Source organism: Bombina bombina, chromosome 2 (assembly GCF_027579735.1).
Source record: "Bombina bombina isolate aBomBom1 chromosome 2, aBomBom1.pri, whole genome shotgun sequence".
NCBI lineage: Eukaryota > Metazoa > Chordata > Amphibia > Anura > Bombinatoridae > Bombina > Bombina bombina.
This window is the reverse complement of record NC_069500.1, coordinates 1,159,393,029-1,159,420,948: the sequence shown is the minus strand read 5'-3', so window position 1 is coordinate 1,159,420,948 and position 27,920 is coordinate 1,159,393,029. Positions and strand designations below refer to the sequence as shown.

General features: G+C 38.4%; 1 protein-coding gene across 3 annotated transcripts in view; it reads right to left on the bottom strand.

The window, feature by feature from the left end:
* Positions 1–27,682, bottom strand: part of CEP44 (centrosomal protein 44) — a 245,139-nt gene extending 217,457 nt beyond the window's left edge. For 2 of the 3 annotated variants that reach the window (XM_053703837.1, XM_053703839.1), the window contains exons 1-2: positions 27,448–27,682; positions 15,938–16,034 (exon numbers count right to left, since the gene is read on the bottom strand). In XM_053703837.1, the coding sequence (XP_053559812.1) occupies positions 15,938–16,026 (89 nt within the window). In that variant the 5' untranslated portion in view covers positions 16,027–16,034; positions 27,448–27,682. The remainder of the gene's footprint in view (positions 1–15,937; positions 16,035–27,447) is intronic. The other variant, XM_053703838.1, reaches the window with a different exon arrangement.
* Positions 27,683–27,920: the final 238 nt, after the last annotated feature.

The following is a 27,920-nucleotide window of genomic DNA, read 5'->3' as shown; positions in this document are numbered from 1 at the left end:
ACTGCCAACAGCGATCCTAGAACCTTTGAGAAAATTCTGGGAGCTGTGGCAAGACCGAAGGGAAGAGCCACGAATTGGAAACGTTTGTCTAGAAAGGCAAACCTCAGAAACTTGTAATGATCCTTGTGAATAGGAACATGTAGGTACATGTCCTTTAAATCCACTGTTGTCATAAATTGACCCTCTTGGACCAAAGGGAGAATGTAACGAATAGTTTCCATCTTGAAAGACGGTACTCTGAGAAATTTGTTTAGACTCTTGAGCTCTTAAATTGGTCTGAAGGTTCCCTCTTTTTTGGGGACCATGAATAGATTCCTCAATGGGAACAGGAATTATTACTCCCAGGTCAGAGAGGTCTCTTACACAGTGTAAGAACGCCTCTCTTTTTGTCTGGTCTACAGATAATCTTGAAAGCAGAAACCTGCCTCTGGGAGGAAAACTTTTAAACTCTAGTTTGTATCCCTAGGACACTATATCTACTGCCCAGGGATCCGGAACATCTCAAGCCCAAGTGAAAAAGGAAAGTCTGCCCCCTATAAGATCCTGTCCCGGATCGGGGGCATGCCCTTCATGCTGTCCTTGATTCAATAGAAGGCTTATTGGATTGTTTCCCCTTATTCCAAGACTGATTGGGTCTCCACGAATGTTTAGACTGTTCCTGCTTGGAAGCAGAAGAGTAAGAATTTCCCTTGAAATTTCAAAAGGAACGAAAATTACTCTGATGTCCCTTTTGTTTCTCTTATCCTGCGGGAGAAGATGACCCTTACCTCCCGTAATATCAGAGATTAAGGAATCACTAAAAGCTTAGACTTAGAGGATACATCTGCAGACCAAGACTTTAACCATAAGGCTCTGTGAGCTAGAACAGAAAACCTGAAATCTTTGCTCCCAGTTTGATAACTTGAAGGGAAGCATCCGTAATAAAAGGAATTAGCCAACTTAAGAGCTTTTATCCTATCCTGGATCTCATCCAGGTTAGTGTCTGTCCTAATAGCATCAGACAACACATCAAACCAATATGCTGCCGGTGACTGGTGACGGTGGCAATGCACACAGCTGGTTGCCATTGTAAATCCTGGTGTACATACATCTTTGAGTAATCCCTCTAATTTTTGTCCATAGGATCTTTAAAAGCACAACTATCCTCTATGGGTATAGTAGTTCTCTTAGCCAGGGTGGAAACCACTCCTTTCACCTTGGGGACTGTTGGTCAAGCCTCCTTGACAGTGTCGGCTATGGGAAACATCTTTTTAAATATAGGAGATGGAGAAAAAGGGATACCCGGTCTCTCCCACTCCTTAGTAATGATCTCAGAAGCTCGATCTGGTACCGGAAAAACGTCTATCGAGGAAGGTACCTCAAAATATTTGTTAAGCTTACTGGATTTCTTAGGATTAATAACGATCGTGGAGTCCAATGTAGCTAAAATCTCCTTAAGTAACAGACGGAGGTGTTCTAGCTTAAACCTGAAGGATACCACTTCAGTATCAGTAAGAGAGATTACACTGTCAGAATCTGAAATTTCACCTTCAGGTGCTACTACAGTATCCTCCTCAGGCTTTTGGGAGAGGACATCCACAATAGCAACAGCTGCGTCAGAAACCTCACTTACTGAATGTCTGATTTTCCTCTTACGCTTTCCCAGCAACATTGGAAAAGCAGACAACGCATCTGAAACTGCAGAAGACATGAGAGAAGCGATGTCTTGTAAAGTAACTCCAGCGGGAGCTAGAGAGGAAGCGCAGGGCACTGCATGTGAGGGCGGAAAAATTTGGGACGCTTGAGGAGAAAGCTGCAGCATATATTGAGCATTGTCATTAGACTCCTGAACAGCATTCTCTTTGGAAAATGATGGTTCAGCAAAATGCCTATCCCAAAAGTTTAAAGTCCTCCCAATACAGGAGGAACAGAAAGGAATTGGTGGTTCCACATTGGCATCAAAGCATAAAGAACAAAGTGACAGCTAGCAAGGACTCTTGGTCGATCTTATTAACAAAAATATAGAATTTTTAAGCAAAATTAGAAATGAACAAAAAAAAAAAACCTTACTGTCTCTTTAAATTTTAAAACGGTAACTTTTTTCCTTTTAATGTACGAGAATACAGCAATACAAATCAACCCTGCAGATCACCTCTACACCTCAGCAGTACTTTGCTGAGGTGCCTACCTGTCTGAAGAAATCGACCCTCTCTGCTAAACAGGAGCCGTTCCCACTAACAGAACTGGAACTCTGCAGTCGCTACAAGCGTTAGTTGACACCCATCCAATTCTACCAGAGATGCGCAGTAGAAAATGCTGACAAGAAGTCAGGAAGTAAAAAAGGGTGCACAGAGCGATCCCTAGTACCGCCCATCGTGGCCGTCGCCAAATCCTGTCATCTCCCGGTCGTGCATATTGTTAAGAACGCCGGGAGATGTGAACCACTCTAAGGCTATGCTTTCTACATCCAGCCCCAGTGCCTGCGCTATTACTGTCTACACATGCCTCCTGACAACGTAGGAGCTTTGTGCCATAAATAAAGTGTCCCATATCCCATGAGCCTCTTTGTTGTCCCTTGTATGAAATCAAGTGCCTAACTTTTTCTGAGTCCTTGTAAACCCCAAGATAATAAGTCAGCACTTACCTCATAGTCTGCCCGACACTAAGGCAGCTCCCAGGTTTGAGAGGTCCTCTCCCTCCAATGGACCTGTGATAAAAAAAGAAAGGACTGAGTAAGATCCCTCAGTTTTTCAGAGTTAGGGCAGCATTAGTATGGGAGGCGCAGTGAGAATTATGTCCCACCAGTTCCCATCGCTCTAAAGCCACCACTGCTCTACTGAAGAGACTGATAGGGACTACGGCTACACCCTAGGACAAAGCAGCACAATCTTGTACTACTTTAAAAATAATAAACTCTTGATTGAAGAATCTTTTCTAACACCTAAATTTACCACCTCCTTGCTCTTAACGTAGGCAAAGAGAATGACTGGGTTGGGAGGGAAGGGAGGTGATATTTAACAGCTTTGCTGTAGTGCTCTTTGCTGCCTCCTGCTGGGCAGGAGTGATATTCCCAATAGTAATTAGATGATCCGTGGACTCATTGTGTCATTAAAAAGAAATATACCTCAGTATTGTATAAAAATGTATATAATTGTGGATCTGAGATGAAAATCTGACAATAACCTGACAATAACATATTAGATAAGTATTTGCTAAACTTAATAAGTAGCTATATAATCAATGTAAATGTTTAAACAACTTGTTTCAAAATGGATAACATATTCTTATATTTTTCAGGCATCTAATAAGTACATATATAATTGGTGCTGTAAATAATAGCATATGTTTCTAGACACTCAGCAAGAGATATACAGATATGCAAACAGAAATTCTGAGAATATAGTACACAAAGAATCTGAACTCAAGTTACCTACAGACATATGGGAATTTGAAAGGGTAAGAATCAAGATTTCAAAATATCTTAAACCTTTGTACTTTTGATAAATTATCTACATAGTTCTTAGATTTTAAATAGCAGAATGTATATTTAAAAAGTCATAAATAATTTGTCTATAATTTTCAAATCTATTTAAAATACTCAAATAAAATTGTAATAATCCCATTTTAAAATATATAACATATTTTTGTTTTTCTATCTTCCAGACATCTAAGGGACAGATTGGGCTCCAGATGGGGCTAATAGAAGCTGATACAGGATTACCTGCATGGTGTGACCCAAGTCATATCATATGGTTATCCACTAAATAGTTATATAACTGGGAAAGATAACTTTAAATACATCTCTTAAAATATTATAAGTAGAATTGTATGGAAGTAAACATCAGATAAATATAATTGTATAGATTGAAGGTTATGCATAGACTTGGTATCTAAATGTATAGGATATATATATATTTCCTAAAATATTATAGGATTAAAGTATGCTCATGTTTAGTCTCTATAGATACATGATAAGTCATATTAGATGGGACAGATATGTGACCAGACAGGTTTCTTAATATCAGGAAATAATGAGTATATTGAATATAAAATTAAAAGATACATTTAAGAATTGTGTTGATAGTGATACTGCATTTCTGGTTATCAGCTGCCCCCTCGTGGATTAAAACTGGTATGACAGCAAAACGAGTTGACTGTTTAAAACATATGCAAATCCAAATGAGCCAATCAGGGAGGCACCTCCCAAATAACCAATCAGGGACAAGCATCCGAAGGGCCTAACAGCCAAGTTTCAGTAAGAGCGCATTCCATATTCACCAATGATTATAATAAAAAGGGGTGGGGTTATATCACGTGATATAATCTCATGCAAAGGAATATAAGGGGTCTTTTGCTGCTGAATTTGGACTGACAAACGGTTGCCTTGGAATCCAGTCTCTATAAAGCAAACCTGGGATTTACTTCCTTATACATCTTGCAAAAATACCCCTTTTAATTTATGAGGTGAAATTGGACTTATCGGAGAAAGCGGAGACACTCAATTGGTTTATGTGGTGACGTATGACGGTTCTATATTTTTAATATTTTAAACAAAGGTATTCTAAGGCTATAGTTAAATTGCAGCTAGTAATTTAAAGAGCATATTTTGTATATTAAGTTATATCCTTAGCCCTGTGTAAATTAGAACCAATGATATTCAGTGCTAGACAGGGCTTTGGACTCCAGATTTATAAGTCAGTCATAATAGTGAACTCTTTCAGAACTGTACATAAACTGGTTATTGTGATTGAATCCCTGGTAGTTATTAAGCATAGTAAGTTGGTAATCCATATTGGGCATTGAACTAGAGTTATCGGTTAATAACAGAGGATTCTGGTATTTGATTGTGGTATTTTAATGTGATTCTTTATGAGTAAAGTTAATTTTAAGGGTATATCTTTTATGATCTTTGTAAAGAATATTATAACAGCATAAGTGTGTATAATTTGATTCATAATCTGGTCTCTACATAAATATATTGCAATGTGTATATAAATTTTAACTAATCTAAAGAATTTAGGAATAATTATTAATTTCAATTGTTTCGTATATACATTTTAATTGGGGTTTATTTTAAAGAATAATAATAAACAAATTGTATTATAACCCTGCTATATACTGACAAGATGATATCCCCACAGCCGCCACAGAAGAGGACTCACAGAGAATGACACCGCACCGCTCAGCATACAATCGGAAGAGCGGGAGGTCACGTGAGCAGCAGCACAAGAAACTGTGCAACAAACTAAAAGCACGAGTTAATGATCTCTTAGCAGACTTTCAGAGCCAACGGTTACGATCCCAAAACAAAATAAAAATTGTTGAAAACACCTTAAAACACTTTGTCCTCAGCATTTCCCATCCGTGTCTTAGATAATTGAAATAAAGAAACCCTTCAGCCAGAGGTACCATCTCATAATAAATAAGGGAATAGTTAACCCCTTAGTCTCCCTCACATACTATAGTGCCTGCAAACTGCCCCAATAAATCCTTAAAGGTACACTGAACTCAAATTTTTTCTTTCACGATTCAGACAGAGCATGCAATTTTAAGCAATTTTCTAATTTACTCCTATTATCAATTTTTCTTCATTCTCTTGCTATCTTTATTTGAAAAAGAAGGCATCTAAGCTTTTTTTATGATCAGAACTTTGGACAGCACTTTTTTATTGGTGGATGAATTTATCCACCAATCAGCAAGGACAACCCAGGTTGTTCACCAAAAATGGGCCGGCATCTAAACTTACATTCTTGCATTTCAAATAAAGATACCAAGAGAATGAAGAAAATTTGATAATAGGAGTAAAATAGAAAGTTGCTTAAAATTGCATGCTCTATCTGAATCACAAAAGAAAAAATTTGGGTTCAGTGTCCCTTTAACAAAGGATTGTCAATAAATCCCATAGTTGAAATAATGCAAAAATAAAAACTCCTGAAAGTGCAAGTCTTTAATACCTAGAAGACAAAAGCAATTGCCTGCATATCCAGCTGTCGGGCAGGAAGACAGCTTACAAGGTGTGAAAGGACACTTACTCCTATCAGAGACCTGTAGAGCAAGAGAGAACAGAGTAATCAACTCTGACTTTCTATAACAGAGGTAGCAACAATGTTAGAAGCAAAGCAAAGACAACCTCGCCGCATTCTAAATGCTAAAAGCCACCACTACTCTTACTAAAGAGATTGAAGTGGACACAGCTAGACCCCAATCTTAGCTTGCAGGGAAAATACACATAAAAAGGATTACATATCTTCAGACACCAACTTTGCACGTCCTCCATTGACAAAGGCAAAGAGAATGACTGGGGGTTATGGGTAAGGGCAGTGACACTTAACAGCTCTGCTGGGGTGCTCTTTGCCTCCTCCTGCAGGCCAGGAGTGAATATCCCACTAGTAATTGGAATGACGTTGTGGACTCTCCATGCCTTAGGAAAGAAATTGTTGGTTTTCTAGTTCCTGTGAGAATATAAAGTACATAATCTCCAAACTCCACATTCTACTTTATATTATCCCTATAGAAGCTCATTGATATAGGTCATTAAATTAGCTTTAGCAGAAGAGATAAAATAAGAGGCTTTAAAAGGGTAATGCAAAACAATGCACATTCTACCAACAGTGATCAGTATGTCAACTGCAGTAAGTTCTGATTTGCTCCTCCAAAAAAAGGCAAGTGTGGTGGTGGGTGGGTGGTTGGCGGTTGGATACTGAAAAACATTTGAAGCAAACAAGGGCTTCATGTATACGGACAAGTTTTATGCTTGGCTGGCATATCAATTTATATCAAGAGTTTATTAGTCTTATAATGGCAAGGTGCTTTTTTATGTCACTTTACATCTACCTCTAGCTAGGGAAGGAGCTCTGTTGTTTAAAGTGATGGTAAACTCTCCCCTTTTTAAAATCAGATCCGGAATGTTGGTGATATTTTAGATTTAGTTTCATTCATCAGTTGTAATGAAGTTGCACTATAAGTTACTTTTTAATATAGTAATGCAATTCAAATATCCCAGAGAAGCATTTACAACCATTTGTGCCATGATTGCACAAGCTGTTTGTAAATAATTTCAGTGAGAAACCTAAAGTTTGTGAAAAAGTGAACGATTGATAGCATTTGGAGGTGAAATGGTGGCATGAAATATACCAAAATGGGCCTAGATCAATACTTTGGGTTGTCTACTAAAAAAAAATAAAAAATGAATACCTCTGATGAAGAAGGAACTCACTAAGCAAATCCTTTGAAATGCGTCAGGTAATAAGGGCTCACATATTGAGCACCTATTTCATTGTCGGACTTGACTCTCAGCCCCAAGAACACATTCGTAAGCAGGTTGCAACCGGCCGGTGCAACAGTCTGTTAAACTAATACTTCACGCACAGAGGAGGAACTGGATCTTAGATTAACAAAAGTTCCTCACTGGCTTTTTCATTGTTTTTTGTTTCATAGTTACCTCATCACCATTGAGGTTTTTAATGTAAGTGTGTATTTGGCTACCTACATATATATGTTTTTACAAATAAAAAACAGGATTACGCTATATTTTGTCACTTTTCTCTTCTATAAATGATCCATTGCTATCTGCTGAGGGGATTACCTGTGTATCCACATCACCCACCAACCGGTGACAAGATACATACTAGAATTTGACGAACAGCTTTTCAAAGACAGTGAGGGTGAAATCTCCAACACCATTGGACCATGCAGTCTTCACATCACTCGTTGGAAATCGGCTAAGACCATGCCTCATACTTACCTCATATGATTGGGGGAGTGTCTAGTAAGTGCAGTATACAAGCTCCTTTTGGATATCTACTTTTCGTGAACTCCATAATTTCAACTATGGGAATCATCTATTGATTCTACTTTTTGGGACTATCACTATTTTTATGTTTCTTTCACAAATAAGATTAACTATTATTCAATATTATCATTATTTAGTATTTATTTTTTATTGATTTTATATTGTCCTATTCATTGTATATGGACTCATAATTAGTTCAAAGATACATTAACACAATTTTTTTTCTAGGGGGGCACAATTTTTGGCGCAGAATTTCTTTCAGTACCATATAGATAGATAGATAGATAGATAGATATATATATACACACACACACATACATACACACACACACACACACACACACATACAGTTTTGATAGGTAAATATAAAAACAGAATTTATGCTTACCTGATAAATTACTTTCTCCAACGGTGTGTCCGGTCCACGGCATCATCCTTACTTGTGGGATATTCTCTTCCCCAACAGGAAATGGCAAAGAGTCCCAGCAAAGCTGGTCACATGATCCCTCCTAGGCTCCGCCCACCCCAGTCATTCGACCGACGGACAGGAGGAAATATATATAGGAGAAACCATATGATACCGTGGTGACTGTAGTTAGAGAAAATAATTCATCAGACCTGATTAAAAAACCAGGGCGGGCCGTGGACCGGACACACCGTTGGAGAAAGTAATTTATCAGGTAAGCATAAATTCTGTTTTCTCCAACATTGGTGTGTCCGGTCCACGGCGTCATCATTACTTGTGGGAACCAATACCAAAGCTTTAGGACACGGATGAAGGGGGGGGAGCAAATCAGGTCACCTAAACGGAAGGCACCACGGCTTGCAAAACCTTTCTCCCAAAAATAGCCTCCGAAGAAGCAAAAGTATCAAATTTGTCAAATTTGGCAAAAGTGTGCAGTGAAGACCAAGTCGCTGCCTTACATATCTGGTCAACAGAAGCCTCGTTCTTGAAGGCCCATGTGGAAGCCACAGCCCTAGTGGAGTGAGCTGTGATTCTTTCAGGAGGCTGCCGTCCGGCAGTCTCATAAGCCAAACGGATAATGCTTTTAAGCCAAAAGGAAAGAGAGGTAGAAGTCGCTTTTTGACCTCTCCTTTTACCAGAATAAACAACAAACAAGGAAGATGTTTGTCTGAAATCTTTAGTAGCCTCTAAATAGAACTTTAGAGCACGGACAACGTCCAAATTGTGTAACAAATGTTCCTTCTTTGAAACTGGATTCGGACACAAAGAAGGTACAACTATCTCCTGGTTAATATTTTTGTTAGAAACAACTTTAGGAAGAAAACCAGGCTTAGTACGCAAAACCACCTTATCTGCATGGAACACTAGATAAGGAGGAGAACACTGCAGAGCAGATAACTCTGAAACTCTTCTAGCAGAAGAAATTGCAACCAAAAACAAAACTTTCCAAGATTGAACCTTTACTATTCCATAGATATTAAGTTACTAACGGAACCCCTTGAAGAACTGAAAGAACTAGATTTAGACTCCAGGGAGGAGTCAAAGGTCTGTAAACAGGCTTGATCCTAACCAGAGCCTGAACAAATGCTTGAACATCTGGCACAGCTGCCAGTTTTTTGTGTAGTAAGACAGATAAAGCAGAAATCTGTCCCTTCAAAGAACTTGCAGATAATCCTTTCTCCAAACCTTCTTGAAGAAAGGAGAGAATCTTAGGAATTTTTATCTTATTCCATGGGAATCCTTTGGATTCACACCAACAGATATATTTTTTCCATATTTTATGGTAAATTTTTCTAGTTACAGGTTTTCTGGCCTGAACCAGAGTATCTATCACCGAATCTGAAAACCCACGCTTTGATAGAATCAAGCGTTCAATCTCCAAGCCGTCAGTTGGAGGGAGACCAGATTTGGGTGTTCGAATGGACCTTGAACAAGAAGGTCCTGTCTCAAAGGTAGCTTCCATGGTGGAGCCGATGACATATTCACCAGGTCTGCATACCAAGTCCTGCGTGGCCACGCAGGAGCTATCAAGATCACCGAGGCCCTCTCCTGATTGATCCTGGCTACCAGCCTGGGGATGAGAGGAAACGGTGGGAATACGTAAGCTAGGTTGAAAGTCCAAGGTGCTACTAGTGCATCTACTAGAGTCGCCTTGGGATCCCTGGATCTGGACCCGTAGCAAGGAACCTTGAAGTTCTGACGAGACGCCATCAGATCCATGTCTGGAATGCCCCATAATTGAGTTATTTGGGCAAAGATTTCCGGATGGAGTTCCCACTCCCCCGGATGAAATGTCTGACGACTCAGAAAATCCGCTTCCCAATTTTCCACTCCTGGGATGTGGATCGCAGACAAGTGGCAGGAGTGATCCTCCGCCATTGAATAATTTTGGTCACTTCTTTCATCGCCAGGGAACTCTTTGTTCCCCCTTGATGATTGATATAAGCAACAGTCGTCATGTTGTCTGATTGGAACCTTATGAATTTGGCCTTTGCTAGTTGAGGCCAAGCTCTGAGAGCATTGAATATCGCTCTCAGTTCCAGAATGTTTATCGGGAGAAGAGACTCTTCCCGAGACCAAAGACCCTGAGCTTTCAGGGATTCCCAGACCGCACCCCAGCCCACTAGACTGGCGTCGGTCGTGACAATGACCCACTCTGGCCTGCGGAAGCTCATTCCCTGGGACAGATGGTCCAGGGTCAGCCACCAACGGAGTGAATCTCTGGTCTTTTGATCTACTTGAATCATTGGAGACAAGTCTGTATAATCCCCATTCCACTGTTTGAGCATGCACAGTTGTAATGGTCTTAGATGAATTCGTGCAAAAGGAACTATGTCCATTGTTGCAACCATCAATCCTATTACTTCCATGCACTGCGCTATGGAAGGACGAGGAACAGAATGAAGCACTTGACAAGAGCTTAGAAGTTTTGATTTTCTGACCTCTGTCAGAAAAATCCTCATTTCTAAGGAATCTATTATTGTTCCCAAGAAGGGAACTCTTGTTGACGGGGACAGAGAACTTTTTTCTTTGGTCACCTTCCATCCGTGAGATGTGAGAAAGGCTAGAACGATGTCCGTATGAGCCTTTGCCTTTGACAGGGACGACGCTTGTATTAGAATGTCGTCCAAGTAAGGTACTACTGCAATGCCCCTTGGTCTTAGAACCGCTAGAAGGGACCCTAGCACCTTTGTGAAAATCCTTGGAGCAGTGGCTAATCCGAATGGAAGAGCCACAAACTGGTAATGTTTGTCCAGAAAAGCGAACCTTAGGAACTGATGATGTTCCTTGTGGATAGGGATATGTAGGTACGCATCCTTTAGATCCACGGTAGTCATAAATTGACTTTCCTGGATGGTGGGTAGGATCGTTCGAATAGTTTCCATTTTGAACGATGGTACCCTGAGAAATTGGTTTAGGATCTTCAAATCCAAAATTGGTCGGAACGTTCCCTCTTTTTTGGGAACTACGAACAGATTGGAATAAAATCCCATTCCTTGTTCCTTTATTGGAACTGGGTGTATCACTCCCCTCTTTAACAGGTCTTCTACACAATGTAAGAATGTCTGTCTCTTTATTTGGTTTGAGGATAAGTGAGACTTGTGGAACCTTCCCCTTGGGGGTAGTTCCTTGAATTCCAGGAGATAACCTTGAGAAACTATTTCTAGCGCCCAAGGATCCTGAACATCTCTTGCCCAAGCCTGAGCAAAGAGAGAGAGTCTGCCCCCCACCAGATCCGGTCCCGGATCGGGGGCTACTCCTTCATGCTGTCTTGTTAGCAGTGGCAGGCTTCTTGGCCTGCTTACCCTTGTTCCAGCCTTGCATCGGTTTCCAAGCTGGTTTGGGTTGTGAGGCATTACCCTCTTGCTTAGAGGATGCAGAATTAGAGGCTGGTCCATTTCTGCGAAAGGGACGAAAATTCGGCTTATTTTTAGCCTTAAAAGACCTATCCTGTGGAAGGGCGTGGCCCTTTCCCCCAGTGATGTCTGAAATCTCTTTCAAATCAGGTCCAAATAAAGTTTTACCTTTGAAAGGAATGTTAAGTAATTTTGTTTTGGATGACACATCCGCTGACCAAGACTTTAGCCAAAGCGCTCTGCGCGCCACAATAGCAAACCCTGAATTTTTCGCCGCTAATTTTGCTAATTGCAAAGCGGCATCTAAAATAAAAGAGTTAGCCAATTTAAGTGCGTGAACTCTGTCCATAACCTCCTCATATGGAGTTTCTCTACTGAGCGACTTTTCTAGTTCCTCGAACCAGAACCACGCTGCCGTAGTGACAGGAACAATGCATGAAATTGGTTGTAGAAGGTAGCCTTGCTGTACAAAAATCTTTTTAAGCAAACCTTCCAATTTTTTATCCATAGGATCTTTAAAAGCACAACTATCTTCGATAGGAATAGTAGTGCGTTTGTTTAGAGTAGAAACTGCCCCCTCGACCTTGGGGACTGTCTGCCTTAAGACCTTTCTGGGGTCGACCATAGGAAATAATTTCTTAAATATAGGGGGAGGAACAAAAGGTATGCCGGGCTTTACCCACTCTTTATTTACTATGTCCGCCACCCGCTTGGGTATAGGAAAAGCTTCGGGGGCACCGGAAGCTCTAGGAACCTGTCCATCTTGCATAATTTCTCTGGAATGACCAAATTGTCACAATCATCCAGAGTAGATAATACCTCCTTAAGCAGTGCGCGGAGATGTTCTAATTTAAATTTAAATGTCACAACATCAGGTTCAGCTTGATGAGAAATTTTTCCTGAATCTGAAATTTCTCCCTCAGACAAAACCTCCCTCATGGCCCCTTCAGATTTGTGTGAGGGTATGACAGAACAATTATCATCAGCGTCCTCTTGCTCTTCAGTGTTTAAAACAGAGCAATCGCGCTTTCTCTGATAAGTAGGCATTTTGGATAAAAGATTTACTATGGAGTTATCCATTACAGCCGTTAATTGTTGCATGGTAATAAGTATTGGCGCAATAGATGTACTAGGGGCCTCCTGCATGGGCAAAACTGGTGTAGACACAGTAGGAGATGATGTAGTATCATGTTTACTCCCCTCATTTGAGGAATCATCTTGGGCAATATCATTATTTATGGCAGTACTGTCCTTACTTTGTTTGGACGCTATGGCACAATTATCACATAAATTTAAATGGGGAGACACATTGGCTTTCATACATATAGAACATAGCTTATCTAAAAGGTACAGACATGTTAAACAGGCTTAAACTTGTCAACAATGCACAAAAAACGTTTTAAAATAAAACCGTTACTGTCACTTTAAATTTCAAACAGAAAACACTTTATTACTGAATATGTGAAAAAGTATGAAGGAATTGTTCAAATATTACCAAATTCACCACAGTGTCTTAAAGCCTTAAAAGTATTGCACACCAAATTTCAGAGCTTTAACCCTTAAAATAACGGAACCGGAGCCGTTTTTCAATTTAACCCCTATACAGTCCCAGATACAGTCTTTGCTAAGACCCAACCAAGCCCTGAGGGGAATACGATCCTAAATTTGAATAATATGCACAAATAAAGCAATCGATTTAGCCCATAAAAATGTCTACCAGTTTTTTAGCCCATAATAAGCCCTTTATTCTGTTTGTTTTTGACTAAGAAAATGGCTTACCGGTCCCCATGAGGGGAAATGACAGCCTTCCAGCATTACACAGTCTTGTTAGAAATATGTCTAGTCATACCTTAAGCAGAAAAGTCTGCTAACTGTTTCCCCCAACTGAAGTTACTTCATCTCAACAGTCCTGTGTGGAAACAGCAATCGATTTTAGTTACTGTCTGCTAAAATCATCTTCCTCTTACAAACAGAAATCTTCATCCTTTTCTGTTTCAGAGTAAATAGTACATACCAGCACTATTTTAAAATAACAAACACTTGATAGAAGAATAAAAACTACATTTAAACACCAAAAAACTCTTAACCATCTCCGTGGAGATGTTGCCTGTGCAACGGCAAAGAGAATGACTGGGGTGGGCGGCACCTAGGAGGGATCATGTGACCAGCTTTGCTGGGACTCTTTGCCATTTCCTGTTGGGGAAGAGAATATCCCACAAGTAAGGATGACGCCGTGGACCGGACACACCAATGTTGGAGAAAAAGGATCTATTTCTGTTTAAATGTAGCGATAGCAAAAATGCTAAAAATGCTCTGGTCTTTTGGGGAAGTTTTTGTCTGAAATGCTCGGTTCTTAAGGGGTTAAAAAGTAAGTTATAGGACATCTTTATTAAAACTGATGAGTGAAACTCCATCTAAAATATCACCAACATTCCGGATCATATTTAATAAAGGGGAAAGTTTACCATCACGCTAAGTAAAGTAGTGGAAGAGTGGCGCAATATGCCATATTGCTATGGGAGGATTACAGACCTCTAACAAAGAAATGTTTTTGAATCAGTATATAAATACATAAGGTTTTATTTTGGGTGTTGAGTCAGTCCAATCTAGAGAAAAGTACTATGTGGCTTTAAATAAAAAATCCAGCACTCAAAATTGCTCTTTCATGATTTAGGTAGAACATACAATTTTAAACAACTTATCAAAATGTGCTTAATTCTCTTTGTATAATTTGTTGAAGTAGCAGCAATGCACTACTGGTTTCTAACTGAACACATGGGTGAGCCAATGATAATCAGTATATATATGCATCCACCAATCAGCAGCTATAACCTAGGATTTTTGCTGCTCCAGAGCTTTCCTAGATAAAGCTTTCAGCAAAGGATAAAAAGAGATGGAAGCAAATTAAATAATAGAAGTAAATTGGAAAGTTATATGCTCTGTCTAAATCATGAATATCTAATTATGACTTTTCTGTCCCTTTAAAGAAAGTGGTTCAGAGCCAAAGACAAGAAAGACTATTCCCATGTAAGGGAAATATTATTAGGGTTATGCAAAATACTGACATTCAAGGCAGTAAACTGCTCTTAAAGCAAATAATTCTATATGCAATACACTATGTATCCTGTACGACGCTGGTCGTTAAGCCCTAAAGGACCAGCATCGTACGCTATACAAAGCTGCTGTCCTGGGCCTCTCTCTGCCGGGATCTCGCTAAAAGTAGCTAGATCGAGCTATTTCTGCATGCCCCACGAATGGAGCAGTGCAGAAATAGACTTGCAGAAGTACCGGGCAGCGGTGGTGCCTATCATTGGTGGTGTGGGAGGGTTAGGAGGGAGGCGGTGGGCATTTTATCGCTGGATGGGGGTGGGAGCGGGTGGGACCGCTACTCTACATAAAAAAAAAGTTTAGAGCGGCAGTGAGTGGGAAGGAGGCTACACTACAGAAAAAAAAAAAGTTGCTTATTATTAAAAAAATAAAAAACTGATAGGTATTGGCAGCTGTCTGCCAGTACCCAGTTATCTAAGATAGCGGGAATTAGAAGGGGGACAGTTAGAGAGCTTTTTGGGGGGGTCAGGGAGGTGGGAAGGCAAGGGGGTAATCCTACACTAAGGAAAATAATAAAAAAAAAAATTAAAAAAAAAAAGTGTAAAACTGCATACTGGCAGACTGTCTACCAGTACTTAAGATTTAGGTGACCAGTGGGGGTCGGGGGAGGGAAGAGAGCTGTTTGAGAGGGATCAGGGGGTGGAAAGTATCAGGTGGGAGGCTAACCTCTACACTAAAGCTAAAATTAACCTTACAAGCTACCTAATTAATACCTTCACTGCTGGGAATAATAAAAGTGTGGTGCGCAGCTTCAATTAGCGGTCTTCTAATTAATAAAAAGCAATGGCAAAGCCATATATGTCTGCTATTTCTGAACAAAGGGGATGCCAGAGAAGCTTTTACAACCATTTGTGCCATTACTGCACAAGTAGTATGTAAATAATTTCAGTGAGAAACCCAAAGTTTGTGAAAAAGTGAACAATTTTTTTTTATTTGATCGCATTTGGTGGTGAAATGGTGGCATGAAATATACCAAAATGGGACTAGATCAATACTTTGAGTTGTCTTCTAAAAAATATATAGTTTTTGACAGGTAAAAACAACAAAAAAACAAGGCTCTATTTCTGTTTAAATGTAGTGATGGCAAAAGTGCTAAAAATGCTCTGGTCTTTTGGGGAAGTCTCAGTCTGAACTGCCCGGTCCTTCAGGGGTTAAATATTATAGCTAATGCTTATTTAAAGATGAAGCTACTGTTTAACAATTTAACTCTTCAATTAACGCAAAAATAAAACTTACCCTGAATAGTCCACATCTCTGGGGTAACTGATAAGCCTTAGTTTTTGTTCTAATTTACGAAGCACTCCTTTAACATCTCCTGTTGTCATGATTTCTTCTTTTCACAGACAAACATCAATAAAAACACAAATAATCAAAAGGATTACAATTACATTCATTTAACTCTAATTCATAGAGAAAAGAAAACAAAAAACATTTTTTTTAAGCAGACTAAAAACGGCATGTGCAGATGTATAATTATTGTTTATTTAAAGCAAAAAATGACATGCACAAATTCATTAAAGCATGCAATTTTAGCACTAGCGACTGCGAGCCTGCAATGCCAACATGTTTAAGACAAAAAAACTGCTTCAGAGCATCAGAGCACTGCTGGTCCGCCAATCAACAGCAGCAATCACACAATTGGCTCACTAAATTGTCCCTTTAAAAGTTAAAACCAAAATTAAACTTTTATGAGTCAGATCCTGCATTCAATTTTAACCCTTTAAGTGCTAAGCACTTTCCCACTTTGGTGCTAAGGTTTTTTTAAAGGTTTTTTTTATTTTATATTTTTAAAAATACATTTTTTTTTACTTTTTTTTATTTATTTCAGATCCCCAAGACTTACCTTTCGAACAGTGGGTCTTGTTAATGTTAAATAAAGTTGCACGGTGACGTCATCACGTCATTGCGCATGACGTCACCGCACATATTGTGAAGCCCCGACGATGCCTATCACTATGCAGGCCCGATCGCCGGGGTAGGAGCGGGTGGGAGCCGCCAGATCTCCCTCAAGGTGGGAGAGTGCTAGTGACGGCTCTGAGCCGTCATTAGCACCAGAGTGGGAAACTCTGTGACGGCTCAGAGCCGTCATTAGCACTCAAGGGGTTAAACAAACAACTTTCCAATGTATTTATATTATCAAATTTGCTTTGTTCTTTTGATATCTTTTGTTGAAAAGTAGACTTTAGCATTATATGGCAGCAGGTATAATGAACTGCAATACCTGAGAATATTTTTGCAAATAATGATGCAGCTTTATTTTGTCAAATAAGCATATTATTTTAATGATTTTTCTTTTTACCGATTTCCCTGTCCCCAAAACAAAAGAACCCTTGCTAACCATTAACAAACTTATACGCAAACACACTCATCGGTTACTTTATTATGTACACCTTGCTAGTACCGGGTTGGACCCCCTTTTTCCTTCAGAACTGCCGCATAGATTCAACAAGGTGCTGGAAACATTCCTCAGACATTGTGGTCCATATTGACATGATAGCATCACGCAGTTGCTGCAGATTTGTCAGCTGCACATCCATGATGCGAATCTCCCGTTCCACCACATCCAAAAGGTGCTCTATTGGATTGAGATCTGGTGACTGTGGAGGCCATTTGAGTAAAGTAAGCTCAATGTCTTGTTAAAGAAATCAGTTTGAGATTATTTGAGCTTTGTGACATGGTGCATTATTCTGCTGGAAGTAGCCATCAGAAGATGGGTACACTGTAGTCATAAAGGGATGGATATGGTCAGCAACAATACTTATGTAAGCCGGGGCGTTTAAACGATGATCAATTGGTACTAAGGGGCTCAAAGTGTGCCAAGAAAATATCCCCCACACCATTACACCACCACCACCAGCCTGAACCGTTGAAACAAGGCAGGATGGATCAATGCTTTCATGTTGTTTACGCCAAATTCTGACCCTACCATCTGAATGTCTCAGCTGAAATCGAGACTCATCAGACCAGGCAACGTTTTTCCAATCTTCTATTGTCCAATTTTGGTGAAACTGTGTGAATTGTAGCCCGAGTTTCCTGTTCTTAGCTGACAGGAGTGGAACCCGGTGTGGTCTTCTGCTGCTGTAACCCATCTGCTTCAAGGTTCGACGTGTTGTGGGTTCAGAGATGGTATTCTGCAAATCTTGGTTGTAACGAGTGGTTATTTGAGTTACTGTTGCCTTTCTATCATCTCGAACCAGTCTGCCCATTCTCCTCTGATATTAACAAGGCATTGTCGTCCACACAACTGCCGCTCACTGGATATTTTCTCTTTTTCGGACCATTCTCTGTAAACCCTAGAGATGGTTGTGCGTGAAAATCCCAGTAGATCAGCAGTTTTTGAAATACTCAGACCAGTCCCTCTGGCACCAACAACCATGCAACGTTCAAAGTCACTTAAATCCCCTTTCTTCAACCTTCTGATGCTCTGTTTGAACTTCAGCAAGTCGTCTTCACGTCTAAATGCATTGAGTTGCTGCCATGTGATTGGCTGATTAGCAATTTGTGCTACCAAGCAATTGAACAGGTGTAACTAATAAAGTGAATCCAATAAATAGATACCAGCAGTATCACCAGTATAGTGCAAAATGCAATCGCAGACAAGAGCTCACTGCTAGCTCTAGGTACATCCAATAAACATAGTGTCCACAGCACATGCTTCAAAATCCTTATTTATCTGGGGATAATTTCAGGGTACAAAAAACAGCAACGTTTCGGGTTGTACACCCTTAGTCATGCAATGTAACACTGTTCACAAACTCACAATTTATAGCAACCTAGGTTACTTAATTATCATACACCTGACTGTGTTTAATTAATTGTAATCCAGGTTAAAATAGCAGGTAAAAACTTCCCTGTCCCATCTAGTGGTAAGTCCTAAGTTTCTAGGTTTTTTTTCTACCTGTATACTAGAAATATTAAAAAAAAGCATTTAAAGTGAATGTAAATTTTGCAGTTTTAAAGAACATATTTATTCATAGTCAGTGTATTAGTCAACACGCATTATTTTTTTTACCAAATTTGCAAAATATCACTATATATTTTATTTTAAAACTTATCTCCGTTTTCGCTTGTAGCTCCTCCCATCCATTACTTCCTCTATTTATTCCTCATAACGTATAGAGCGGTCCCACCCGCTCTATGACGTATTTGAAATGCTCGTTCAAGATGTATTGTTCTTTTGCGCATGCGTTTAACATCCACTGCCTAATCTAATCCACTGCCTAATCGTGGACGCGCAGCGCTTCTAAATCAAAGAGCAGTTTGTTTACGCATGCGCATACAGAAAGACGCATGCGCATAAATAAATAGTGACGTACGCGATAAGGGGCTGGACGCCACAGGGTATGACTGATTATTAGTTGACTACAGTGTCAATCAAGGTTATAAACGCGGTCCAAAATGGCGGGCGGAGGAAGCGAGCAAGAAGATTCACATTAAATAAGTATATAGATCGATATAATTTAACTTTTTAAAATAAATGATGACTTAAACTTAAGTTCATTTTTATTGATAAACATTTTCAGATTGTCGAATACCATTGACTTTACATCCACTTTAAAAACATCCTGTACACTGAACCTGTCTAAATTCCTTACATAAATACAGATACATCATAATCTTTGTTCATTCCCAATGGTTTCATAGAATTTAATGTAGATATCCAAAAGAGTTCCCTGCTCTTTAACATTAATTCCCTATTGCCCCCTCTCCTAGGCATTTTGATTTGATCAATGACCTGCCATCTTAACTGACTAATAGAGTGCCCTGCTTCCAGGAAATGGAATGAAACAGGTGCCTCCTTATTATTGCACCTTATGTTCGATTTATGTTCACCAAGGAAGACCTCCGTAAAATATCATCAGTAGAATCATTTGATAAAACAAACACTTAAGGACACTGATGAACTGACAATGAAAAAAAGACATACAAGAACGTAAAAAGAAGAAGTTTGCTCGCGATGAGCAAGATTACCTTCAAGGAAATGTCTATCGCTGGCGGAACTCTGAGACTGGAGCACCACGTGATGTCACTTCCAGTGATCGCAGACCCTGGAGAAGATGGCGGAACAGAGCCGGGAATGTGAGTCCCAACACCTCAGGAGAGTCTTTTTCTGAGGACACCGGCATAGGAAGCAACACCAAGGAGGGAGGAAACACCGGAGGAGCAGACCGGGTATTTCACCCCAAGAAGAAGTTCACATCACGCACGGGCGGAATGAGGACACGCAACCAGAACCGCTAATAGGTAATTTGAGTGAAAACTTGGTTGTCAACCCCTCAGGGATAGAACTGAGCAATGATGAATTAGGCTTGCTTAACAAGGGACTCTCTTTTTGCCCTACCACAAGGTCTGACACATTTGAATAAGAAATGGACTTACACCAGTATTTCAGGACTTTAAAGGGGCATTTTGCAATGTAAATAAAATGAATGTGCAGCATATAGAACGAGTGAGTAATGCATTTTTGGCTAAAAATCTAGCACTTAGAAAGAAAAGTAAATATATGCAACCACATAATTCCATATTTTTATTGATTTAGTACTAAATGAGTTTGGGATGTTAAAAGTAAACTCCTGCGAGTACCTAACGTAAGACAGGACCTGAAAAGAGAGGAGTTTAATGCCTTAAAAACTCTAAAAGAAAAACCAATAGTTTTGAAGGCTGCAGATAAGGGTGGAGCTATAGTAGCACTGGGGAGAGGGGCATAAATGCAGGAGTGTATGAAATATTAGGGGACAGTATAGCCATGGGATCTAATGTTGCCCCCTCCTACGCCAACATATTCATGGGAACCTTTGAAGACAAGTTTGTATATGAACATGGGTTGTTTTTACAGCATGGAGCCACATGGTGGCGTTTTATAGATGATATATTTGGCTATGGGGGGGGGGCAACATAGTTACCCTATTGCAGTTTGTGTCATATCTGAATCAGGTAGTGAATGGCCTCAAATGTATTTTAAACTGGCATGATGTTTCAGTGGTATTTTTAGACACTAGGGTTGTCAAGAACGTTGCCAAGAATTGTTTAGAATGTGGCATCCACACTAAATCTACTGATATAAAAAACAAACAAACAATCTTCTACATTATAGTAGTTTACATACACAGCAACTGAACTCCTTACCACAGATTGTGAATATAGAAAAGAACATCACAGACTGCATGACATGGGTAAAAAGTTTCTGGAGAGAGGATACCCCAGTGAACTGATTAATCAAGAAATCACTAAAGTTGATAAAATTAGATCCGAGCTGCTTACAAAGGCAAAAGTCCAAAGTGAGGATGACCGTTTGGTTTTTGTCTCTAAGAATGGTAACCATATCAAGAAATTGAGCAAAATAATACAAAGGCATTGGCACATACTTAGAGATTGTAATAAAGATGTGCCCTGTTTTAGAGACCCCCCTATGATGGCATATAAAAGAAATTGAAATGTTAAAGACATTCTCATAAAAACTGATATAGGTAGCCAGTCTAAATCTGAGACAGGCTATATAACTAAGATAAATCTGGGTTGCTATCCATGTCTGGGATGTTCTAATTGAAATTCCCTAATTTAGGGAGATAAGTTTGCACATCCTAGAACAGGTACATTGTATAACATAAAATAATTCTTTACTTGCAACTCATGTTATGTGATATATCTAATAACATGCCCATGCTCCAGGATTTACTTAGGGGAAACCACAAGGAGGGTACGTGATCGTATCTGTGAACATAAATCGAACATAAGGTGCAATAATAAGGAGGCACCTGAAAGTAATCTTGCTCATCCCAAGCAAACTTCATCTTTTTACGTTCTTGTATGTCTTTTTTTATTGTGATAATCAGTTCATCAGTGTCCTTAAGTGTTTTATCAAATGATTCTACTGATGATATTTTACGGAGCTCTTCCTTGGTGAAAATAAATCGAACATAAGGTGCAATTATAAGGAGGCACCTGTTTCATCCCATTTCCTGGAAGCAGTGCACTCTATAAGTCAGTTAAGATGGCAGGTCATTGATTAAATCAAAATGCCTAGGTGAGGCGGCAATATGGAATTAATGTTAAAGAGAAAGGAACTCTTTTGGATATCTACATTAAATTCTATGAAACCATTGGGAATGAACAAAGATTATGATGTATCTGTATTTATGTAAGGAATTTAGCAAGGCTCAGGTGTACAAAATGTTTTTAAATGCTTTTTTAAATATTTCTAGTGTACAGGTAGAAAACCTAGAAACTTAGGACTTACCACTAGATGGGGCAGGTGAGTTTTTACCTGCTATTTTAACATGGATTACAATTAATTAACCACAGTCAGGTGTATGATAATTAAGTAACCTAGGTTGCTATAAATTGTGAGTTTGTGAACAGTGTTACATTGCATGACTAATGGTGTACAACCTGAAACGTTGCTGTTTTTTGTACCCTGAAATGATCCCCAAATGAAGAAGGACTTTGAAGCAAGTGCTGTGGATACTATGTTTATTGGATGTACCTAATAAAGTGGCCGGTGAGTGTATATACACACACACACTTATAATTTTGACATCTAAACAACCTACTATGCAAAGCTATTGCAAAGATTGATTCCCAGTCATGATAACAATATAGTTTTAAATAAAAACAATAACATATTTAATTTTTAATGCTTGCCCCCCTACACCTTCTCACACTTAGGTCCTTGTGCAGATCTATTCCACTTTAATAATTGAGCTTCTTGAAACTTAGCATGGGGTGATTATGTGTATATTTGAAGGGGAACAACAGCATTAAAGGGACAGTCAAGTCCAAATTAAAATGTAATGATTCAGAAAGAACATACAAGAATTGGAAAATTGTTACAAATTGCATCTAATTTGCTTCCTTCTCTTGGTATCCATTGTTGAAAAGCAAACAAAAAGGTAGGCTCAGAAGCAATGCACTACTGTGAGCTAGCTACTTGCCATAGTCTCACCCAATGTGCTCAGCTAGGCTGCAGTAGAGCCTTGCTCTCATTCAACAAAGGATACCAAGAAAATAAAGCAAATTTGATAACAGAAGTAAATTTGAAATCTAAAACTTGTATGGTTTATGTCCATTTAAGGTCTATTTCTCAACTCTGTATGCTTATGTTATACATTTTTGCTGTGAAGGAACACAATATTTCTGCAGACAGAAATTCAGTTATAAGAACTACAAAACCATAGATAGAAAAATTGCCCAAAATAATCTTACAAAAACATCTGGGAGAGTATGACATAGTGAATGGAGTAGTGGAATTTATCACAAAACTGTAAAACATCTATAGATAGATTTTTCCTCAAAAAGCATTTTTTTTGTTTAATCCACCCTGTGCATTGTTGAAATGAAATGTTGAGTTTAATGGTCCTTAAAGGGACACTGAACCTAATTTTTTTCATTTATGATTCAGATAGAGCATGACATTTTAAGCAACTTTCTAATTTATTCCTATTATCAAATTTTCTTCATACTCTTGGTATCTTTATTTGAAATGGAAGAATGTAAGATGCCGGCCCATTTTTGGTGAACAACCTGGGTTGTTCTTGCTGATTGGTGGACAAATTAATCCACCAATAAAAAAAATGCTGTCCAGAGTTCTGAACCAACAAAGAAGCTTAGATGTCTATTTGTTTTCAAATAAAGATAGCAAGAGAATAAAGAACAATTGATAATAGGAGTTAATTAGAAAGTTGCTTAAAGTTGCATGTTCTATCTGAATCACGAAAGAAAAAATTTGGGTTCAGTGTCACGTTAAGATGGTTTAGCACTAATTAATTTTGCTAACATTGTAATAATTTAACAGGTGTTTAAAGCAATCTCCATCTAATAGCTAAGTATAAATGAATATATATTTATATAAACACACAATAATATTCACACCTAAGATATAGAGCATGCCTGCAAAGAATGGTTTCCCTTTGTTGATGCAAAACTGTTAATCCATTTTTTTTAAAAACAAAACAAAAAAAAAAAACAAGCAACTCTGCGGGTGAGAGGAGTGGGTAAACATTAGCTCACAGATAAATTAGCTAATAGTATTTGCCCAAATTAACAAGTTTCAGATATATTTTACAGCAAAATAAATAAAAGTGAAACATTGCAATTTACATTCATTAATAGTGAAATATTTTAAGTGTTGTTTAAAGGGACATTTTAGTCAAAACTGAAATGTACATAAATGGATTACATCTTTGAATAAAAACATATTTGCAATATACATGTATCGGCAAAACTACTTCTAGTAAAAGTTATATGACTGTTATAGTTTTAACATTTTTTTCTGCACGTGCATGTGAAGCATAGCTAGATATTCTCAGTACACCAGCATTTTATATACTGCAGCTGCTCAGAGCACAAGTGTGGCTTCTTTAATGTCAGCAATTAACAGATTGAGCCATTACCAGATGGTACAAGCACCTTAGACTTTCTGAGTAAGTGCTGTGTTTATAATGCTGGTGCTCGGTGCATACTTAAATACACATTTGAAGCAGTTATAGCTTTTTTATTTTTACAATTTTTGTTTTATTGAGGTTTTTAGCAAACGTTACATTACTAATATAATTTGCCACAATTCAATGCAAACAGATAAAAGAACAATTGTTGTACCATAACGATAAAATAAACAAATCTGTATGAAGAATCAATATAAACCTGTCTAATATTTCCTTTTACAAAAATGTATGAGCCTCCCATTAGAACAATAAACTACACTCGAGTCTATATGTGGGGATTAAGAACAATGAAGTTAGGCTAAGCTAATATATAAACGTTATTTGGTGAGAATATATTCGCCTAGCAACAATATAGGTACAACAATACCAACATATTCATATAATGACATATAAACAAGAAATACCACTGAAACCTCCTTTTATATATTTATAGAAACCTCCTATGCTATAGAAAGGCCACTCTTGTACCTACATAAAATATCTAATATCAATGGAGGTAGACTAGAATAAGATATAGTTTTATAGACCTCCCAAGTAATAGATGGGCTACTCTTGAACCTATGCAACCTTGAATCGCTGGAGGTAGAAGAGCCAGCTATAGCTTTTATTAGAAGCATTTTTGCTAATACATGTATAATACAAAAATGTTTCTATTCAAAACTGAAATGCATCCATGTGGATTCCAATTTTGGCTGGAATATCCCTTTAAATATTGAGTTTATGGCCCTTTAAAAAAAGGACAGTATACACTAATTTTCATATAACTGCATGTAATACACACTACTATAAAGAAGAATATGCATAGATACCGATTCTGTAGAGCAAGCAGGAATCTGTAGACTTTAGTCTACATCTGATATTTTGGGGCTTTGTTAAAAGTCTGAAAATCAGCACAATGCTATTAAAAAATAAGCAAAAGCTATACATTACAAAAACACTGCCAGATAGGCTATATAAATGGATCATCTACAAAACATGCATGCAAAGAAAAATCTAGTGTACAATATCCCTTTAAAGGGACATGAAACCCAAAAATTTTCTTTCATGATTTAGGTAGAACATAAAATTTTAAACAACTTTCCAATTTATTTCTATTATTTTATTTGCTTCCTTCTCTTGTTATCCTTTTGCTTAAAGGTTTATCTGGGAAAGCTCAGGAACAGCAAAGAACCTAGGTTCTAGCTGCTGATTGGTGGTTGCATATATATATATAAATACACTGATTGTCATTGGCTCACCCATGTTTTCAGTTAGAAACCAGTAGTGCATTGCTGATCCTTCAACAAATGATACCAAGAGAATGAATCAAAATTGATAATAGAAGTAAACTGGAAAGTTGTTTAAAATTGTATGTTCTACCTAAATCATGAGAGAAAAATTTAGGGTTTCAGGTCCCTTTAAGTTTAATTTTGACATTACTGTCCCTTTCAATTAATATTGCAACACTGAACACATTTACTTTTTTTAACAGTCAGATAAGTGTCCACCAATGTGCATTATGCTGAGCACAGACATGCATTTAACCTTTTAACGCCGTTAGGACGTTGTATTCCGTTGGAATTTTGCTGGGCTTCAGCGCCGAAGGACAGAATACAACGTCCTCACCGCTTGGCTTTCCTGAAGCCACTGGTGCTTCCCTGATGGGATCGCGGTCTGGAGGGCGTTTCTAGCATCATAGGGACGCTCCCTGACGCGATTCCATCATTGAAATCTCATGCACGATCGCATACTTTCAATTTGTTTACATCGGAACAGTTCCGATGTAGACACGTTAACCCCGGCACGAAAGGGTTAAAATAAAAAATGTAACAGCAAATCAGCATTTACGTAAACAAAGTGCAAAGCCAATATCTTAAAGGGACATGAAACACAAAAAAATTATGTCATGATTCAGATAGAGAATACAATTTTAAACAACTTTCTAATTGACTTCTATTATTTAATTTGATTGTTCTCTTGTTATCCTTTGCTGAAAGGATTATCTAGGCAAGCTCGTGAGCAGAAAAGAAGTTGGTTCTAGCTGCTGATTGTTTGCTGCATATAAATACAGATTTTCATTGGCTCACCCATGTGTTCAGTTAGAAACCAATAGTGCATTGCTGCTCCTTCAACAAATGATGCCAAGAGAATAAAACAAAATACATAATAGAAGTAAATTAGAAAGTTGTTTAAAAATTGTATACTCTATCTAAATCATTAAAGAAAAATGTAGGTTTCATGTCCCTTTAACCACTGTGTCATAGCCCCTCATTTGAAAGGATTCATATACTTTATTTCATTTTTGTGTTAGAATGCCCATTTTTTTGTTGACAAACATTACACTGTTTCAGTCCAAAAAAAAAAAAATTTTGAAAATAATTTATTGTATCTCCTTTACACTTCAAGCAAAATGAAAAGACTTGTTAGCCCTTTTGGTTTGTATACATTGTATGTCTTGTGGTCAGTTAACTCTTTCATGACTGGGTTAAAGTGTCTACATCAGAACAACTGTTCCGATTTCGCAAATTGAAACCACGCGATCGTGCACACGATTGCGAGATTTCAATTATTGGATTGCGTCTGGGGGGCGTCCCTACAACCCTAGGAACGCCCTCCAAACCACGATCAAATCCTGGAAGCACAGAAGGCTTTAGGACAGCCGTTGGCTATGACGTACTATTCCGTCATAAGGGCTCTAAAGCCCAGTGTAATTATGACTGAATAGAACGGCATTAAAAGGTTAAAGGCAGATATAAACAAGCTTCCTTGTACTAATCACACAATCACTGTGTAGAATGTTGCAAGGCCAGTGTTCTGGAATCTGCAGGCTATACTCTTTCCTATCTGGGGCAGTTGAAAATCTGTTGGTTGTTTTTTGTTTTTTTTTTAATTAATTTACAAGAAAGAGAGAGAGAAAGAGAGAGAGAGAAAGAGAAAGAAAGAGACTCAATCAGTGTGGAAATATATATACACACGCATACATATACACATACTGGTAATCTCTTATTTTAGCGTATTTTATTAGGAGCATATGCCCAATTTAGTATTTTGGCGTAATTTATTCTCAGTGCTCTCACTGGTATCACAATGTTGCAAGTAATCAGTGTGTGTGTGTATATATATATCTTTTTGTATAAAATGCTTTTTGAGGAAAAGTCTAAAAATAGTTTTCTATCGAAGATAACTTTACTACAGTAATAAAACAAATGTTAAAACAAAAAAAAAAAAAGGCCAGCAAGCTATACCCAGACCAATTAGATCAGATCACTTATTATCACAGAAACACAACCCGATTGTACAGATGTTACCCCCGGAAGCGATCCTTACCAATTTAAAAGGCACGGAAAAAATATTCACTCGCTTCACAAACCATGCGCCTTGGTCCTAAATCCTCTTATTCTGCGCTTTGTAAATAAATGAATTCAGACAGGTAAGGTTCGCCCTCACACGATTAGGAAAACTAAACCTCCCGCCTTTGCACTTATTTTAAACCGCTCTGACAAGAGCGCGTACCCGACTCAGCTGAGCCTGACTGTCATGCACCGATGATTGCTCAGCCTCAAAAAAGTGTAAAACAGAACGCAGAACGCTATTTGATTAAAGGCAAGAGCGCGAACTTAGAAAAGAAGAAAAAAAAAAAACAGTTGGAGCGCGCACTCGATGACAAGCACGTAGTGTTGACTTGTCAGTCATAGCTTTATTTATTCTTCCAGGCAACAAATGGAAGCTAAAGCGTGTGCAATTGGAAATAGTTTTATACATCACAAATAACTTTAAAATGTTTCATATATAAAATGTGC